This window comes from Rhincodon typus, chromosome 6 (assembly GCF_021869965.1).
Source record: "Rhincodon typus isolate 14 chromosome 6, sRhiTyp1.1, whole genome shotgun sequence".
Lineage (NCBI taxonomy): Eukaryota > Metazoa > Chordata > Chondrichthyes > Orectolobiformes > Rhincodontidae > Rhincodon > Rhincodon typus.
The window spans coordinates 20,755,738-20,777,010 of record NC_063337.1 but is presented as its reverse complement, the minus strand read 5'-3'; the positions used below and the strand labels follow the sequence as shown (position 1 = coordinate 20,777,010).

The 21,273-nt window shown below is 39.6% G+C and overlaps 1 protein-coding gene across 3 annotated transcripts in view; it reads left to right on the top strand.

Moving 5' to 3' along the window:
* The window catches only part of relt (RELT TNF receptor), a 128,362-nt gene that overhangs the window by 8,749 nt on the left and 98,340 nt on the right, over window positions 1–21,273 (top strand). For all 3 annotated transcript variants that reach the window (XM_048597635.1, XM_020510459.2, XM_020510458.2), the window contains exons 2-5: window positions 577–639; window positions 4,359–4,469; window positions 6,202–6,380; window positions 15,111–15,196. In XM_048597635.1, coding sequence (XP_048453592.1) covers window positions 595–639; window positions 4,359–4,469; window positions 6,202–6,380; window positions 15,111–15,196 — 421 coding nt within the window. In that variant the 5' untranslated portion in view covers window positions 577–594. The remainder of the gene's footprint in view (window positions 1–576; window positions 640–4,358; window positions 4,470–6,201; window positions 6,381–15,110; window positions 15,197–21,273) is intronic.

The following is a 21,273-nucleotide window of genomic DNA, read 5'->3' as shown; positions in this document are numbered from 1 at the left end:
CAAGTCATTCCCTCTACGTCTCATCCTGTTGGACCACATGCCTGGACTGAATGTGAGATTTGGAAGACCTAGTGTTCTTACATTCCCACAAAGAGCTGAACATGTTTGAAGGATTATGCTGAATTTACTGACAGATATTCTAGAGATTATTTTCATGTTTTGAGCTCTGGGTGAAGTTCTATGGCAGGTGTGCATTATAAGAAAATGACTTCATATGAAGTTTCAATCAATGTTCTCACTAATTTAGATATACATCTAAATTGGTTAAAAAGTCTCGATTACACTTTTGGGCCGCAGTGCTTAAGAACAACAGCTGCGAATGGTTGTTTGCCACTGTTCTGTTAAGCGTTTCACATGATAGGTTTGCAGCCAGCAACGAGGGATTTTCAACCCACGAGCCAGGCTTGAATCCACATGAGGTGTTGTAGGTGAAATGACGTGTGAAAGTTTACGTGGATTCCTCCACCCTTGGTCTCATGCTGTCTGCTCTGATTATTTCCTGAGTACAAATGATGCTTAAATGGATGTTAATTGTTTATTATTAATCTTTCATTGAGCCTTGCTTTTTCTTATTAGGGTCAATGCACATTGAAGATGAAGAGGAGCCTCCCTTCTTGTGTATTATTTATTTATGTCACTGTAAGTAACTTTGACAGACAAATGTTTCAGCATTGACCATTTCTATTAGACGCACTGGTTGGGCAACTACGCATGTTCAGCCTTTGGTTGAAGGTGAATCAAGTCATTAGAGTTAACATTCTGATACATCCTCAGCTCAGATACTGATAATGCCGAAAACATTTGATTTTATTTTAGTGTGGTGAAAAGTTGGATGTATAGTTCGGAGATTTGGAGTGTAAAACATAAAATAAATGTTGGGAAGAAAAGCTTCGTGTATCTTAACTTCCCGAGTATATGAAGTACTTCCATATTTAGAGGAAAATGGTTTAAAAACATCTCTATTTTGGTTATACTTCCAATGGAAGAAAATGTGTAGTGCATTGTGAGACACAATTATGGGAAGATGACATTGTTTTGGAATTGTAGAGATAGACTTTTTGCATATACAGGACACTAGAATGAATCCCCTTGTCGCCTAGGCTAAATTTGGCTTGGGTTGCATGCCAGATCTATAATGAACTTGAATGAATTCTGAACTCTGGTATCACCGCTACCAACTTGAATTTACATTATATCTTGGATGTAGTGAAACAACTAATGGCATTTGGACAAAAAGGGGACACCGAGGCAAAGAGCAGAGATTTTGATTAACAATGGCCAAAAGTTTAATCAAACAAGTAGGCTTCAGATGGCACCAGAAGAGCAAGAGGTAGATTGAATAAGAACATCAGAGACCTGTCGTAACTGCTACTAATGGCAGCATAAAGGAGCTTTTGAGTGCGCAAGAGGTCGGCATTAGAGAAATATTGTGTTCTCAGGGAATATTTTCGGGCTCTGTAGTGTTGAAGGAGGTTCTGGAATTATGGGAGAGACAATAGAGGGATTTGAGCATCTGGAGAAGAGTTGTAAATTTTGGGCATTGCTGGACCAGGAGACAGTGGAGGTCAGTGAGCATAGAGAGAATGGAACTTGATGCAAGTTAGGATACAGCTAACAATAGTTTTGGATGGGCAAACAGCTATTTGTCTAGGATTCTTGCCGAAAGTACACTAGAGGAACAGCTTGGATTCAGAGCCAGTGGAAATTGGATTGTTGACTATTACCCGGACCAAAATTGATGGGAAGGAGATCCAGGATGAAATTTTAATTTTTGCTTTGCATTCTAGTGTCCTGTATATGCAAAAAGTCTATCTCTACAATTCCAAAACAATGTCATCTTCCCATAATTATTTTTATATACTTTTTAACACTATTAGTTTTGCTTCAAAAACACAGGAGTGCTTAAAATAAAAGGGCCTCAATTCCTAGTTTCAGACTTCAGAAAAGCCATTATAACCATGAGCCAGTGAATTTCAGAAAATTGTTTAGTTAGGCCAGTTATAATTGGATGTGATGTATAGTGCTTCTGATACCTTACACCATGCCACAGGCAAAAGAAGAGATCTTCATAGTAACCTCAGATGATGCAGGAGTTGAACCCATGCTGCTGGTGTTACTCTGCACTGCAAACCAGCCGTCCAGCCAACTGAGCTTTAGCAATAATGAAAAGAAAGTTCTAATTTAGAAAATAGATCACTCCTTTAGTGGACTTCATGGTACTAATAGGTCAGAAACATAGTTTAAGTAGCATTGTTGTACTCAAATTATTTGGGCAGCCAGTCATTTGTTGAAACCCTGTTGAGGAATCTGTGTTTATTAAGTGAGTAACCAATGCATTGAATTGTTTATTGCATTAAATTCTTCCGTTGTGAGGCAATATTCAAAGGATGGGATAACACCAGGTATAGCAGGAGTGGAGTAATAACACAGATGTCTATTGCAATCCTCTTCAATTCTGTTGTGGTTGCTTTATTCCAATGAAGTGGCAGCAACAACAGTTGTCATTGATAGAAGTGGAGTTTTACAAAGGTTATGTTCCTGGACCTAAGCCCAGCTGGAAGGAATTATATGAATGCTATGAATATCATAAGCACAGACAAGATTGAGCATTTGCCTAAAAATCGAACATGCCCAATTTCTATTCCATTTGTAATATGTGAATGAATGGCTGGTAAACTTAGTTTTTTTCCTAAAAGAGTGTGTACTCCAACATTTCTGGTGAAAATTGAATGAAAGTGGATTCAAGCTATTCAATAGTTTATTTACTGGACAGCCTGGTTACAGATGGTTTGTCCACTATTTGATATCCAATTTGAATCAGATATGGTCCAGAATTTTTAGTTTGACATGGGAGTTTCTGCCCATTCTTCCTTTGCCTACTTTCTTCCAAGCAAAAAAGGACAAATTATCATTTATATTCTTGATCTATCCTGATAATATGTTGGATATCTTCAAACTTTATTGTGCTTCATAATTAATATTTGCATAAAACTGCTCACGTAACCTACTTTACCTTAGTGTGTGGCTCAACAGTTGCTTCCATACTTGCAAATGCTGCATCACAATAACTAGTCAAATGTTAGTCTTTGGTCACAGTCATTATTTGTTCATGTTACAACCGAGGCTGGAGGAGTCTGCTTTTGCTCCAGACCCACTATTCCATGGGTCACAGCATAACATCAGTATATTTTTTCAAGTTATCAAGATGACCAATTAAATACCTTATCTATATCAGTTTAGATATCAATATCTATCAACTAGATTTATTAATAAACACAATCATTGCTTTAGTACCAAAATGAAACTTAATTAACATGCAATACCTGATTAACATATTCAGTCAGTAATACAGCAGTATAAATATTTATCTTCCTAAACGTCTCCAAAACAGTCTCTCCCTCATCCTCTTTCTCGCTGTCTCTCTCTCATGCTCTCTTTCCCTCCTCGCTCTCTCACTCTCCAGAAAAAGTAGTAAAAAGTAGATTTCTCTGCAAAGATTGGGGGGTTTTCTGAAAAGGAAACATACTTTGGCCAATTGGTTATGCTTGAATGCAAAAAGACAAAGCATGGAACATTCCAGAGTCTGTTGCTCCGATGTCCTGGCAACATGGTTAAGTTGTTAATTGTGCAGTGTTCTCTCTGGGTCTAGGAAATACAGGTTACTCCAGAAATGCAATCTTGAAGTGTTCTCTCAATCACTTTTGCAAAGGAAGAATTAGATTTCATCCTGAACTAATATAGAGGGTTTTCTTTTCAAGAAAGGGAGAGATCAGCTGGGCAGCTTGTTCTCAGCAGGATTCCCTCCAACTTGCTCAACCACATAAAATAATAACCTCTCCAAGGCAATCACAATTCATATCCACAATAAAATAAATAGTTAGCAACAGTCATGCAATTTCTAGAAAGCCTTGTTAAATATACCTTCTAATGCCCACAATGAACTTTCAATGATTCTTATAAAAACAACTTTAAAAAAGAGGTATATTCACAAAACTGGAAATAAATTCCATTTATGTTTGATGCAACACATCAATGACTGCCTCTCCAGCTTAGATTTTCCAATTGGCACTGTTTTAACAACTGGAGAGATCCCATTTAACATAATTGGGTTCCCAGTGGTTGAACAGGTAGTAGTTAGAAAAGCTAAGCCTCATTCTGTCTCCATATTGGGAAAATGAGAGGAGAGAGGGGAAATTCATATTTCTGCATGTCAAAGGTTAATGAAACAATAAGTCAGCTGCTTGGCAGAAGGTGACGGTGTAACTCCATAGCTTACTTGCTGAGCACTTCTGTAGCTGCTGCTAGGAATAAGGAGGTTCAATTATTGTGTCACTAATATTGTGCCTGTACTTACATAGCTGCTAAGCTGGAAAAGTGCAATGATGCTCCAGTGTGGCAAGCAGGAATTTGAAGACAGTGGTCAATGTGTCCCCTGCCTTTGCTGTCCTCCAGGACATGAGCCTGAACAGGTAAAATTAATGCAATCCTTCTTCCGTGCCTGTGAAGCTTAAAATAATGCGTAGACTTTGAATTACATATGCTTTATTTAAACCATATCAGCCATGACTCTGTTGTTCGCACTCTTGCCTTGACGTTAGAAGGTTTTACATTCAAGTCCATCTAAGGAGGGCTTTCCTTTCAAATGGCATGTTTCACTGAGGCTGTCTCTTCTCTGAAAATGGATCCATGCCTCTATTTTGAAGTTGTTCCAGGAAGATATCCCAGGCGGTTTCTCTGTCTCAGTCAACATCACCAAAAGCAGGTTATCTGGTCTCCATTATAGTTCAGTTTGACAGAATTGTCTGCTGTCCATCAAAAACCCTTGGTTGGCCATCAACTGCTAAATGAATACAACTTCTTTTTGCTTTCTATAGTGTATGTCTTTATAATGGCAGTAATAGTAGACAATAAAAACTTTTGGAATTAACGATATCAATTTTAGTCTCAGTGCAACAGAAATCAGTCTTGGTGGGTAAAATGCAACAGGTTAGTTATCTACCCACAAATTGTCAGTACCCGATCCATATACCTCAGCAGGCAACATAGAGAGCCACCCAAAGCTGGCGGGGTCCTTATTTGCCTGTGTGGGTGGAACTTAATGGCTGTAGTGGATGCCCTGTCCACCAGCTGGAAAGCTGCTGGCAATCCCACTATAGCCAGTTGAAGGAGCCTGTCTGGATTAAATCTATATCTGGGAGGCTGTTGGCTGCCCACTCAGCATTCCTAGCTCCACCGTGGCAATTCCCCAGCAGATTGGTGTGGGATGGGTTTTTCAATTTTTTTTTAACGCTTCCAGGAATGATGGACTCTGCTGGTCTAGGGTCAACAGGAGGGATCATCACTACAGCCCAAGGACAGGTGAATGGGGTGGGATTGTTGAGGGCAGGGTAGAAGAAGGGGACTTTTCTCTCCAAGGGCAGAGGAGCAGCTTCCTGAGGGTCATCTATTTTCACCAATGTGTCTGCCATTGGTCAGTGGACTTCGATCACTTGACAAGGAGCTACCTTCTTGAAGCACTGCATTCTATGTTATTTCAGATGCATGCACAGTGCTGTTAGAGAGGGAGTTCTAGGATTATTACCCAGTGATTCTGAAGGAAAGGTAATATATTTTCAAGTCAGGATAGTAAGTGACTTGAAGGGAAACTTGCAGTTGATGGTGTTCCTATGTGTCCACTGCCTTTGTCCTTTCCAGATGGTAGTAGTCATGTATTTGGAAGGTGCTGTTGAAGGAGCCTTGGTGAGTTGCTGCAATGTATCTTGTAAATGTTACACATTGCTGCTACTGAGTGTTGGTGGTGGAGAGAGTGAATGTTGAGTGGTAAATGGGCTGATTGCATTTAGCTGCACCCATCCAGGAAAGTGAAGAATATTCTGTCACACTCCTGACTTGTGCCTTGTAGATGTCAGACAGGCTACAGGGAGTCAGGAGATAAGTTACTCACTACAGGATTCCTAGTCTCTGACCTGTTCTTGAAACCACGGTATTTATATGGCTAGTCCATTTCAGTTTCTGGCCAACGGTAACCGCAAGATGTTGATAGTGATTACTGAAAATACAGTAAAACTTTAATTGACCCTGTATTTTGTGTTCACCATTATCGTACCTTTTTCTTACTGACGTAATTGTACGCAAAGACAGCTGCTTGTTTGGGAAGGATAATTACTTTTTATTGTAATAAATATAATCTCTGTTCTTTAGGAATGTGGCTACGGAAAAGGCATCAAAATGAGCTGTAGAAGCTGCTTGCCATCCACCTTTTCAAAGACCTATGGCTCTGGGTCCTGCAAGCCTCACACCGACTGTGCCAATTTGAACAGGAGTTATGTCCGTCTGGGGACAGCGACCACAGATGCTTTGTGTGGGCACTGTTTGCCAGGGTAATTACCGAACCTTTCTCCTTCTTGACCATTATAGGGCAAGCCTTTTTTTTATTCATTAACGGGATGAGGGCATCACTGGCTAGGCAGCATTTATTGCCCATCCCTAATTGCTCAGAGGACAGTTCAGAGTCAAACACGTTGCTGTGGGGAGATGTGGTTCGGGGTCATTTTGTGGTCACGAACTCTGTGACAGCAATGGCCACTGTGGAACCTTGACAAAGTTCTATCAGTGTGTGTGTGTGTGTGTGTGTTCCTGTCTATGTGTCCTTCTGTGTGTTTGTCTGTCTGCTTGTCTGTCTCTTTCTCTCTCCCTCTATTTGTCCATCTGCAAAAAGCAGCTGTTCCTATTTTGTTGTCCAGGCATGGTGATTCTAACTTGATTTTCAGTCAGTTTCACTTTCCAATTTCTTTTCCAATGACAGCCACATCACATGAGCTTGACTCTGAAGAAAGATTATCAGCGATTCCCCCAACCTTCATCTCCCCCCACTTACCCTGCCCTGCATCCCGTCCAGAACATTCTATTTCATCTGAAATTAAAGGAGGCTTTTTAAACATAACCGCCTTGTGTAGTCCTGCAATCTTAACAATGCCTAGATAGTTAACAGTTGAACTGTGCTACTTAAGATCAAGTAAAGCAATATTTATAATAACTGGGATAGTTTCACCTGCATCTACAGTGCACACTAGTATGTTTAAAATGGGATCAAATGTTATGTTCATTATTGGGGATTGTGTGTGTTTATTTGATGTCACATCAATTCCAATGTTACCAGTTGAATTTCGAGGATTATTTAATCTGTGAACAAATTATTGAGATGTGCTAACTTTCAAATGAGCTCGAAATTCCCACTGAATCTGAAAAAGATATAGACAAATGAGACGGGCTTTCAACATTTTCTGGTATTCTATGTGTGTACTGCAAATGATGAGAGTCGAGCAATATTTTTGCAACTTCACAGAGTGAAACCCTCCAATAGTAATGTACCATTGGCTAAAATATCGAAAACCAAACCATGGATCTAATTGTGAGCTAGCAAAGTGAACTATGGTTAAAGGTCAATTGTTACCTTCAGATGTCACTGCCCTAATAGCTTTGTCTTGACTATTTCACAAACAACATGCAATAAAATTAGGTTCAGCATGTAGATATTCAATTAAAACGCCAACAGCTAGATAGCCTCTATCAATGAATTATAATTAGCCTCAGCCTCTGTAGTTTGTAATCCAAAGACTGCTGCACTGGCCATTAGCTGTACACAGATATCAAAATATAATGGTTTAAAGATTACAACAGTAATTCCTTACCATTTAAACGTATTGGCACATTTCAGAAAGGGAAAACAAAAGAATCCGACACTGGCATGGTATGGTTTCTGCACTGTCACTTTATAGATCAGATTAAAAGTGCTTTTCAACGATAAGGAAAACATTACTGAACGCAGAAGAGATCAAAAATCTTTCCAAGTCTTCCAGTCCACAAATAAATAAATTACATGGCATATTAATCTTATACTAAGATAATATTAAAATAAGAACTAGGTTTCTCTAAGCTGCGTTGAATTTTAAATCTCTGAATCAGATTCACAGGAAGTAAGCTCTGTAAATTCAGTTACTGATTGAAGTGAGATCATTAGTCGTCATTGATACCCTAATCTGTACCCGTCAATTACGTCTAAAATTTTATTAAATAAATATTAGGAATGTCTTCAAAAGTACCCTATTCATATTATATGATGCAGTTATGTTACGACATTGTGTACACAATATATATGAGCCATCATGATTTTGTATTCAGAGTCCTGGGCACATGTTGACCGTTGGTGAAGGCGTCAGTGAGGGTGGGTACAGTAGCACAGTCATTATGTTACTGCACTAGTAATCCTGAGGTATGTGCTTAAATCCCAACATAACAGCCGAGCAATTTAAATTCAGCTCACTGATTACCTCTGCAATAAAAAGCAGGTATCAGTCATGGTAACTGTAAGACTATTAGATTGTTGTGAACGAATACTGGTTTAACTAATGTCCTTTAGGAAATCTGCCATCCTTACTCAGTCTGGACTATGCAACTCCAGAGACCCATCAACATGAACTGATCCTGAACTGAATTTGAAATGGCTGAATAAGGCATTCAGTTGTGTTCAGGAAGTTAGGTCAACACTGCTTTCTCAAAGACAATCGGGAATGAGCAATAAATGTTGCCTTTGCCTGTAATGCTCAGATCCCAACTACCTCGAGGTAACTATAACCAGCACTTTGCGCATTTTGGGTAACTGCAGACTTTTGCGAGGATGACCTGTGGAAGAAGCAGGATTGAAGTACACATTCTCCCTTTACCATGGAAGTGAAAGCTATTTTACTTCAATTTGGTATCTAAAGTTTGTTCTATTGTGTGAGGGATGTTGGCTTTATAATATTTCCTTTCTGGTCATCCAGCGTGAGCATCAAATGCTGCAAAGTCACATAAAGCATGCAGCAAAAACTGAAATTCTCTCTACTCCTGCCCAAACAGGGTACTTTAAAGTCCAAATGCAGAAAAGTTACTTTTACTGGAGTGTAGGTATTTCCACTTCCTTAAGTGATGGTGTGTAAGTAGATCTGTGCTCCAGAGGAAGACAGGGAGGCTGTCCTTTTATATAAGCTGCCTATGCCAAAAATGCAGAAGTGAATTTATGTCCCATGAGTCTGGTTGATTGCAAAGCCAACTCTCAAATGTGAAGTGATATAGTAGCAGTGTTTTTCAGATTATTGAGTTTGCCTACATTGCATGCAGTTATTATTTGCGTGCAGTGAATGACATATTACAAAATCATAAGTTGATTAAGCATGAGGAAGGCCATTTGAATTAAGTAATTCCTCCTTTGTGATTTTAGTACCACCCTATTGCAGCCTCCAGTTGTTTATAAAATAGTTCCAGGATTTTTGTTGACACTGCTTTATCTGAAAGGATAGTCCACATATTTGTCATTGTCTTTCTGTAAATAAGAATTTCCTGCTGTTAATTTGAGAATTACTTTTTGCTAATTCGAAATCATGTCCTCTAGTTCCATTTCAATTTAATTTAACAGAGAATTATATTTTAGTTGCTTCTATTACGTTAGTTTAGTTCCTATAAGAGTACACACAGACCCATCACCCCCAGTTACTTCTGACAAGGCTTTAAGTGCTCTAGTATCTCTGGTCTCTTTTCATAACTCTAACCTCTAGCACTGGTGATCACCCTTGTAGCCCTTTAACATTGTGATTCTAGTGTTTGAATATCTATTATTGACTGGATGCCATATTCAAATTGTGGTCTGATCAGAGTGCTGTAATGTTTGATCATTACCTCCTCTGACTCTCATCCTTTTTCTTTTGCAAAGCGATTGGACATTTTATTGGTTTGTATTGCAGCTCTGCATTGACAACATATTTACTACAAATTCGCTAATCTCCATATCTCTCTGTTTCATCTTTCATTACTTGTTTTCCTTTCCACATGTTGCAAATTAGATTTGCCTGCATCACATGTTGTATGTCTCTTACCATGTTTTGTTCAAATCAGATGACTCTTCTTATTTGGTAACACCTGTAAAATGTGATCACTTGGTATTGAGTTTCAGAATCCACATCTTGTCCATATGAAATATTCATTCACTTTCCAATGGTCATTCAATAACAAAATAGTGACATAAGCCTTGGCCAATTCTATTTTTTCTCACCTAGGATTTAAGTGAGCACTATAAATGCTACCCTATAACGGTTATGCTTTCTACTGTCTCTCACTTCACTCTCCCAGAACTAAGCTAAAGCAATTCTTTGCTCTTGATGACCTGCTCCCCTTTTCCCTCTCTCAGGTGGCTAGCTTCTTATCCACTGTGAGGGTTATACTGGCAGTTTCTTCATTCTACTCTAAGTTAGGTGAATCCTCCAGCAACGTTTTAAATTCTCACAAACTCATTCTATTCAATCTGAGCATGGGTTCCACCCATTTTCTGTGTGGTGAAGAATAAATCCAGCATTTTCTCTGCTTCAGGTGCAGGGCAAACTGCCTCTATTTCCTGTTCTCTGCCTTTCAGATGGCTGCAGAATATCTTGTGTCTGTGAAGTTTTGGATAACTACTGGACAAGTCAGATCCCAGAATTAAATCTGGCTTGATAGGTTACTTTAAATTTTTTACAGAGTCGTAATCCACTTCAAAGTAAGCACACAAGGCTACAGACTCTGTTTTACAGTATAAAAGTAAGGTTTATGACTCAAATATTCTTCCCAATTCTTTTCTGTGAACTGTGAAATCTTCTCACATGAATACTCCTAAAACTGAAAGCTTATAGGGTTTTCTCAGTCTTTTGACAATCTGTCAATTTCTAATTGAACCCTCCTGATCCGGAAGTTGCACATAGTAGCTTTTCACTCAAGTAACTTATTCTTCGATCTGTTGTTTACTTCTTTCTACGAAAAAGGCTATATTTTGCTCCTGAACCCAGCCAGGTCTCTTCCAAAACTGCTCAACAACATCATATCTCTGTGTTTCTCTAAACTACAATTGACCATTGATTATCTTGAAGCAAAAACAAGCTGATGGCCCTCAATGATTACACTGACAGTGGTAAACACAACACAGACTAACAATCTTCCATTAAGGCTCCAGAGGTGCCTTGCTCTTTGACTCATACTAGATTAGTTCATTCTTCTGAAAGGATTGTCTGTCCTAATTATTTTTTAAAGCCCTTTACAAAAGTAACCAACACCTGTATGCCACTATTTTGAAATGTGCATAGATCAGACACATTTTAACTTAGAAATTCAAGGTGCGTTAGGAGACATGCATCCCCAAATTTGTTTTCTCTCTCTCAAAGCCCTTCTCAATGGCAATGTGAAATTGATGGGCCTTGTAACCAGATTAGCAACTCCACCTTCTAGACTCCCAACTCCCTTCTAACTTGGAACTAAAATTGATTTAAACATAACAATTTATAAACCAAACGTTCCCAACACCTCATTACAAGACTTGAAGACTAAACAAATATTGTAGCCTTTGTTATTGTTATCATTCTTTTTTTTTAGAAACGTCAGCTTGCTCAGACATGTTATTACATATCTCTGGAACAGCTGGGACTTGAACCCAGGCCTCCTAGCACAGTGTAGGGACACTACCATGTCAGAACAAGGGCCCTCTTCATGCCATTATCTACAGGCGTGAATACCATGCACTTTCTTCCCATTAAATCAATTTGAGTTGCCCCACCCATGGATTCCATATTGTAGCCAAGCCAGCCAGGGCAGAATTCAAAGCAAACCATATGTATCCCTTCATTTTTAACATTTACTTGGAATTAAAGAGACGTTCCCAACATGTAACAGTCTTGTTCAGAACATTCTATTCATCCAGTGAGCTCCTTCTCCTCCCTCTCTATAAAATTTCTGTCAGCCCTTTAATTTTTCAAATTAGCTTGTTAATCAATTTGAGGTTTGTTTTTTTTTCTCATTGTCTGAAACAGCATGCTCGGTCTGTCAACATTATGCACTTATAATCTACTAGACACCAAGGAAACAGTGCCGATAGTCTTGTCTCTCATTGTTTAAAATGATTACTCTCCATTCGTAGTCTTATTTAACTCAATGACTCATTTCCTTACTTTTGTCATCTCTTTGAGAACACTATGGTGAGTAAATTCTTAATTATGTCTCATATGATGATTCAGTTGAGCTTTCTTGTCTACATTTCTGATAACATTGGACAAAAACTACCAATTATCTCTTCCCAGACCTTCTGGCACAACATGTGTTTGGAAAGATTTTTGAATATCTTTGTTCGAGTAAGTTGTTGCACTAAAAATTGACACTCTTTCCCCTAACTTTGAACTCATTGCTGTTTGCTTAATGAAAGCTACACTGGTGTCTGATGAACTAATGCTTAGTGGACTGAGATTTACTGAAAATTCACCCTATACAGTAGATACAAACAGGAGGCTTAAAGTACACATTGCAGAATGATAGTATAGGAATTTAAGGACGTGATGAACTTGTGGGCAAAATATTATGGGGTGCCATGATCTCTGCAGCAAATCCACCCTCCTTAAACGGTTGCCTAACAGCAATTTAATCCTGGGACCAGCATTAATTTCCTCTAGGCAAAACCTGCCTCCCCTTTCGCGGGAGAGTTTAGAGAGTAGCTGGAAATTAAGATTGGCCAATAGCTTTGTAGTATGGGTAATACCAGATAGACAATGATGGCCATGGGTGAAACTATAAGCTACCCCATCATCACAGTATCATAACATCCCTACAGTGCGGAAAGAGGCCATTCAGCCCATCAAGTGCTGCAGCAACCCTCTGAAGAGTATCCCACCCAGACCCACACTCCTCACTCGGTATTTACCACGGCTAATCTACCTAGCCTGGACACTTCAGGGCAGTTTAGCATGGCCAGACCACCTAACCTGCACATCTTTGGACTGTGGGAGCAAACCAGAGCACCTGGCAAAAACCCACACAGACAGTCATCCAAGGCTGGAATTGAACCCAGGTCCCTGGTGCTGTGAGGCAAACTACTGAGCCACTGTGCTGCCCCAAAAATGCTCATTCCCATACTGGGAGCATGTTGAAGTCCAAGGCTCTCAGGAGTTTTGTTTCAGCGAGAGGTTGAAGAGGCTTGAGGGTTTAGACTGGGGGTAAGAAAGGATGGGCATGGAATGACATAGTGGGGGTTGCCTCAGGTCCTCAAAGGAGAAGCCCTGTCCACACCTCACTTTGTCTGACAGGAGCCTGTGTAAGTCCGGTTAAAACTGCTGGGCTTGCTGCATGATATGGTGCTCACTCCAGGTTTATAATGAGAATTTTCCCCAATTCGCTACTGGCAATGTACTCTGCCAGATGTCTGACACCGCCATAAAACAGAAAAGTGAACTTGCTTAGCCCCTAATTTTCTATCAATTGTAACATGCTTTCCAGCAGGTGGAGCTTTGAAAAGATTTTTATTTAAAAAAGGAAAGCATTCAATTTGACCTATAACACTGCTGTAGACTGACTTGAGCAATTTACACAAAATATTATCCATTATAATAAGAAATCCATTGAAGATTTTTAATATTCAGACAGCAGTTAGATTACTTAAACGGGAGAGATGTTAAGATGTCAGTGGTGTTATACAGGCGATGATGCCCTCCCCCTTCCATTGAATAAATCAGTGTCTTTGTAAAGCAGCATAGTTTAGAATGAGTTCATTAACATCCCATGGGGAGCTAAGGTATTAATTTAATAAAATTTGAAGTACTTTGAGCTCAAAACATGGTAGACAATGCTTGAATGCTATTAATGTTTGAGCATTTTTGCTGTACGTTAAAATACTTCAAAAATATGGAGCCAGTAGCTACTTCTTAGTGCAGCTGTTTAAGATTAGGGTGGGACCTGTTCTCGAAGTGTGGGAATCTGAGATTGAATCAAGCCTTGGGGAATGATGGGAAAATTTCTCTCGCTTTCTGTTATGAGGTCTAAGAAAAATGAATCTCAATGCAAGGGCAGGAGGAAAAGAAAAGTAAACTCGTGGAATAAAATTTCTAATTACCCAATGACGTAGCTCTCCTTTACAGCCTATTCTTAGAGCTGACTATGTGTCCCCTTTTCTTATCTCAAGTATTTTCTGGGGATAACTGTCATTTTGCTGTGTGTTTTCTGTATTGCACGCATAATCCCAGACAAATATAGAACCAAAATCAAGGAAGAAGAAAGACTTTGAAACTCATCCCTATAGTTAACCAACCCTTATCTCTCAATTCAACTGCATTTTTATCACCACTTTTTGTCTCCCTTAAATGGCTGAGCATACCCTTACAAATGTTTATCATTCTTAAGACTAAAAAAGTTGATTCCAAATTTACTTTTAAAATAAATTTTAATTTCTGGCAAGGATTTTCACTGTAGCTGATTCCAAAGGTACGCACTGGACATTTCCTTGGTGTTGCCTGTTCTGTTGTTGTAACTACAATAGGAACCTTGTTTATATGTGTAAATAGATGCTTTGGCCCACATATTCCAATAAGCAGAGAGGTGGGGTTTGTGGCAAAGTGCAAACATCACTGGACCTGTAATCCAAAGCTCCAGGCTAATGTTCTTAGGATGTGGGTTTGAATTCCACCTTGGCAGCTGGTGGAATTTGGATTCAATTTTAAAAATCTGGAATTTAAAATGAAAGCTAACCTCTAGGTCCTGCTGTTCAACAACACTCTCCAGGCCCCTACCATTAACTGCCTTGCCCTGTTTTGCTTTACCAAAATGCAACATCTTGCATTTATCCAAATTAAACTCCCACTGCGACTTCTTGGCCTATTGGCCTATTTGATCAAGATCTCTTTGTATTCTTAGATAACCTTCTTCATCAGTGTTAACCGTAAACTTATTAACTGCACTTCTTCTCTTCCAAATTGTTGATATAAATGACAAACAACAGTGGACCCAGAACTAATCCCTGCAGCACACGACAGGTCAAAGACCTCCAGTCCAAATAACAATCCACTTCCACCACCCTTTGTCTTCTACCATCAAGCCAATTTTGTATCCAACTGGCTATCTGTTTTTATGGGGCACATTAGGGCATGATTTTATGATCTTAAATTCCCCATATAACTGTAAGTTGTTGTAATAGAATGTAAACAATTTATTAGCCAGCTGAATGCTCAGGGCGTGCATGATTTGTATTATGTGTTACAGTTGCATTGACAATGTGATTTTGCTTTGATTTACAGGTATTACACTGTAGTTGTAGGACTTTCTGATGTGAGGACATGTCTGCCATGTTCTTCTGCTCCGAGAGGAACTGTGGAATGTGCAGGTTAGTCATAAGTGGTTGGAGGACAACTGATGGTATAGTAAATAAAGACCGAAAAAAACTGCGGATGCTGGAAATCTGAAACAAAATCAGAAATTGCTGAGAGGAATTCTGAAGAACCATCATTGAACCTGAAATGTTATCTCTGTTTTTCTCTCTCCACCAAAGTTGTGAGACCTGCTGAGTTTCTCCACCAATTTCTGTTTTTGTTTCTGATTGTACAGTAAAATCACCTCTGCCAAAGCACTGCTTCCTGCCTTGCTTTGTCTATTCTGCTACCGTTGCAAGCTTTAATGACGTCCTTTATGTCAAGCTGTGGCCTTTCATTTGATATTTCAATTCTTAATAAAAAACCTTTATTAGAGACTTAGAACTACAAGAAAGTATAATTGATGTCCTGAACATATCATCAAATCTCTGGTATTTGAGCAATCTCTTTGTTACTTCACTAACCTCTGTTTGTTCAGATCAGTGAGTATGGAGGTCTGTGGTGTTGTTGCTTTCTATCAATATGATGTTGGCAGGATTCCTGCTAACTATTTTTAAGCTGATATGGGATTACTGTGAAAGTACAAGATAAGGATCCTGGTGCCACCAGGGTCTTGATATTTGAGTTAATGCCCAGGATCAGTACAGAGATGACAATAGCAGCTGCATGGTCTGCCAAGCATTAAAGAAGATGGTCGGAATATTGCACTATTCATTATCAGAAGAATTTATTCACAGAACCTGATAGTACACATAAAATTGTTCATAAATGAATGCTATATTAATAAGGCCTTCTAAAACAAAACTAGCTGAGTATCTGTGGAAGACAGTGGTTAAATGTTATAATGATAAATATAAACTGAGAATATGAAATTATTCAGTCTATGGGAAAGCATATGTAGAATACAACATGTCACGACTGAATATTGCTTATGCTGGTGGTAGACTGATGTGCTGGAATTTTGCTTGGAATGTCTTCTGAGAGAAATTTGTCACTGTGTTATTTCCTTTAGAAGAAATACAGAGAGTGCTGGAGAAACTCAGTAGGCCTGGCAGCATCTGCAGAGAGAGAAACAGAGTTAATGTTTCAGGTCTAGTATGGCATAGAAATAGTAATAGTCATAGAATCCCTATAGTGTGGGAACAGGCCCTTCGGCCCAACAAGTTCACACCAACCCTCAGAGCACCCAAACCCCTATAATCCATTCATTCCTGAACACTATGGACAATCCACCTAGCCTGCACATCTTTGGACTTTGGGAGGAAACCCACGCAGACATGGGGAGAATGTGCAAACTCCACACAGACAGTTACCTGAGGGTGGAATTGAACCCAGGACCCTGGCGCTGTGAGGCTGCAGTGCTAACGACTGAGCCACCTGTATCTTTATACCAAGCTCAAAAAGTTAACTCTATTTCTCTCTTTAAAGATGCTGCCAAACCTACTGAGTTTCTTCAGCATTCTCTATTTCAGATTTCCAGCATTTGCTTATATTGTTCTATTGGACGTTTCATCAGCAGTTTCACCCTCAAAATATGTACATTTGGACAAGCTATAAAGTTATAAAAGATATCTTGAAACCTCATTGTAAAATTCCATTTTAGTTTCCTTGTCATTTTGCCTAATGGAGAAGCTGGTGGATCTTTGCTAATTTTCCTTATATGCTTTCTCATGATTTGCTGCCTCGACCTGCATTGTAGAGGAACTCAATGTAAAGGATAAGAGTAATTCAACCACGTAAAATAAAATTTAGTTGCTACATGAAAATTCTGGAACCCATAGACGATTTAGACATCTTTCATCATTTGCCAATTCTAGCACATTTCCTTCCCATTCTAAAGATGTTAACACCTCACTGGGGTGATGTTCCTTGAGCCCTAACTCCTGACTGTACCTCACACAAGTATCTGACCTTAATTAGTCATGATTTTGTCTGAGCTGAGATCAGCCTACCCAAGTATATGATATTTGAGTCCACACAGCACATATTCACTTGATAAACTTGTGGAGCTTTCAGAAGGGATGTTTGGCCTTTCATCTTTATCCTCCTATAGTAATTAGCACTTACAAAGTATTGGGTTGTTTGTGATCACAGCCTACAGGAATGACCCCAAAATAACTTGAAAAACCTCTCTGTGGAGCAACCCAGCAGCTGCTACTTAATATTTCTATTTACTGACTTGGCACAACTACACTGACAAGGATCTAATGATCCAAGCGTTGATGGACATGGTGTCCTGATCTGACCACACACAACAAAAGACCTTCAATTCCTTCCTCTCTTCCAGTGTAACCATACAATCAAAGGAACGTGTCAGATTCTATGAGCACGTTCTAGATATTCTGAATGCTTGCAAAAACAGAAGTTGCTGGCAAAGCTCAGCAGGTCTGGCAGCATCTGTGAAGAAAAAATCAGAGTTAATGTTTCGGGTCTGGTGACCCTTCCCGTTCTGAGGAAAGGTCACTGGGCCTGAAATGTTAACTCTGACTTTTTCTTCACAGATGCTGCCAGACCTGCTGAGCTTTTCCAGCAACTTCTGTTTTTGTTCATGATTTACAGCATCCACAGTTCTTTCGGTTTTTATTCCAAATGCTTATCTGCCTGCCAGGTTTTCTTTTATTGAAACAATTGTTAGGGTCAGCAGATTTAGCAGATTTCTGAATCTCTAAGAATCATTACCTTTTGAACTTAAGTTTGTTCAACTGTTATCCAAACCCTATCGTTAAATGGGGAAAAAGATTTTTACTTTTACATTAAGAGATATGTATCACTCCATGTGAAGGAGTAAAACAAGCAGAAAAGAACAAATTGCTTCAAATGCACTAATGCTTTATTTTGTTAAATGGATGTTAAGTGTTAAACTCATTTTGTGACAAAGCAGTTTAAGGCAACCCAGGTTGTTGTGAAGCAATACAAATTTTAATGAGCCTCATTAGATGAATGTGATACCCTTTCAAGGCTCAGTTTATTTGATTAATGCACTTGTAGACTTGAGTACTTTTGAATGATTTCTTGTTTACTTGTGTAACAAAAGTGACCTGTATTGTTGCTTTGCACTACTCCAATGATGTGATGTGGAGATACAAAGAGAAACAAATATTGCTTTGAATTCTGTTCATTATGAGGAGATAAGGTTAGTCCAATGCAAAAAAGATTTATTTTGGCGGGTAATGAAGGTTGTCACAGGGTCAGGTACCTGGGTTCAATTCCACCCTCGGGCAACTGTCTGCATGGAGTTTGCACATTCTCCCTGTGTCTGCGTGGGTTTCCTCCGGGTGCTCCAGTTTCCTCCCACAGTTCAACAATGTGCAGGCTAGGTGGATTGGTCATGCTAAATTGCCCGTAGTGTTCAGAGATGTGTAAATTAGGGGGATGGGTCTGGGTGGGATGCTCTGAGGGTCAGTGTGGACTTGTTGGGCTGAAGGGCCTGTTTCCACACTGTAGGGATTCTCTGATTCTTGATTCTAGCGTGAGCAGTATTGGGGGTTATGATCACTCCTATTAGAGTAAAAAGAAACTGGGGGATACGATCACTGCCACTGGAGTAAAGGGAAACTGGTACATTGGTTCTGAATGGCTTCACTTCTTTGAGTGCAATTGATTGGGTGGACATGTGTACTTTTTCCTTATTTGTTTGTGTGTTGTGGGCATCGCTGGCTAGGCCAACTCTCATTGCCCTTCCCTAGCTGAGCTTGAAAAGCTGTTGGTGAGCTCCCTTCCCAAACCACTGCAGACTATATGATCATAGATACAAATTCACCTCCATCACCTTTAGAGAAGGATATCCAGGAATTTGGCCCAGTGACGATGAAGGAATGGCAATATTGTTCCAAGTCAGAATGGTAAGTGACTTGGTGGGGATCTTGCAGGTGATGGTGTTCCTATATGCTAGCTGCCCTTGTTCTTCTTGATGGATGTGAATTTGGAAGATGCTGTGACCCTGTGTAATAGATTCATTAATCGTGCTGCTGAGTCATATGGAAAGGTCTCAAATAGGCAAGTATGGTAGTGTAATAGCTGTGTCATGTGAGCTAGTAATTCAGAATTCAATTCTGAGTTCAAATTCCATCATGTCAGTGAGTTTGAATCCAGCTTATTGTTCAACGCCTGACCCCCTCTAACAGTCATCAGACCTGAATCATTAATCCTGCTTTTTGATTTCTGAATGTATTGCGAGTCAGGTGATGTTTTCAGAGATTTCTCTTTTTTAATTACAACATCTGCAGTATTTTTGAGATCTTGCACTTATGGCTGGGGAGCTCAAAGTTCCCTCCTACTGTGGAGTGAAGAGCAAATGGGGCCATAAAGCTGTTATGCCATGTCTCCACCAGCACTATGGTATTGTCCATAAAACCATACCATAGATCCCCTACAGTGTGGAAATAGGCCATTCGGCCCAATGGATGCACACTGACCAAGCCTCTGAAGAGCATCCCACCCAGACCCATCCCGCTACCCTATCCTTGCATTTCCCACGGCTAACCCACCTAGCCAGCACATACCTAAACACTATGGGCAATTTAACATGGCCAGTCCACCTAATCTGCATATCTTTAGACTGTGGAAAGAAACCAGAACATCCGGAGGAAACCCACAGAGACACTGGGAGAATGTGGAAACTCCACACAGATAGTCGCCCGAGGGTGGAATTGAACCCGGGTCCCTGTGCTGGGCTTCAGCTCAGTAGCTGATCTGGGACCACCTTAGGCACAGGCTCGCTATTGGTGATGGAAATGCTGGTGATGGGGTTTGTGCTGGGTCTGTCGGCTGTGTTGGTTCTGGAAGCATATTGACTGTGGAAACTAGCAGTATAAAATGAAAACAAATATTTATTTTGAGCCCAATTACTAAATCATTTCCTATAGAATTTATAATGTTATCTCCTTCAAACCATTAGGTAACTAATCTTTTTCTTTGGTAACTTCACTTGTGCTGCCTAATTCTCAATGAAAGACAAACTTTTAGGAGACTCATGCCAAGTGCAGTATCCAAAAATACTAACTAATCACTGTTCTGAAAACTCCCTTTTGACATGTTTCATACCATGGCTGCAGTCTTCAATACTGTGATACAAACTGCACAAAACATACAACTTCAAGCTTGGAGAACATTCTTTATAATGTCAATAATGGTTAAAAAGCATATAAGGATATAAAGCAGGTCTTCATTTGTCTGTACTACATTATTAGGTTCCTTATTAATCTGTAAAGTGATTGCTTAATTCTTCTAGCTTTGGCGATTCAGTGAATCTCCTTGTCTATGTGGCGATCTAACCACGTGGGGAAAAATTGATTCAATTTTGATGCATGTACTAATGTTTCAAGAGTAATTTTTTTAAAAATTATTTCGTGGGCATTACTGGTATTTTTGACCCCCTAACAGTACAAGAACACTGATATAGCTCCAGATCAGGATGGTGAAGAGGAATCTGAAGAAAGTGTATATGTACCTGTGTATGTACCTGTTGAACGTATTCTTCCAAATGGAAGTGGTTGTGGGTTTGGAAAGTACTGTCTAAGGAGTCTTGGTGAATATTGCAGATAGTAGTAGCAGCAGTGTGTACTAAGTGTCAGTGGTGAAGGGGGTGGATGTGGTGCTAAGTCAAGTATGCGGCTTTGTCCTGGATGGTGTCGAGCTTCTTGAGTGTTGTTGGAGCTGCACCCAGCCAGGAAAGTGGGGAGTATTCTATTCCACGCCTGACTTTAGATGGTGGACAGGCTCTGGGGAGTCAGGAGATGAGTTACTCACTGCAGAATTCCTAGCCTCTGACCTGCTCTTGTAGCTGCTGTATTTATATCTTGGTCAATGGCAAACCCCTAGGATGTTGATAGTGGAGGAATTCAGTAGTCGCAGTGCCAATGAATTCCATGGGAAAATGGTTAGGTTGCTTGAAAGGTCCAAGGAAAAATGTTGGGTGAAACTAAATCATTCAAACCAGACACCGCAAATACATGATAAACATACATCATCAACATGTCCTATAATTTACATCATAGCAATGCTGGGTGATTAAATGAAAAGATTTATCATGTGTAAGATGATCTAACAAATTTAAATGCATAAACCTATTACCTCAATGTGTACTGTAAGA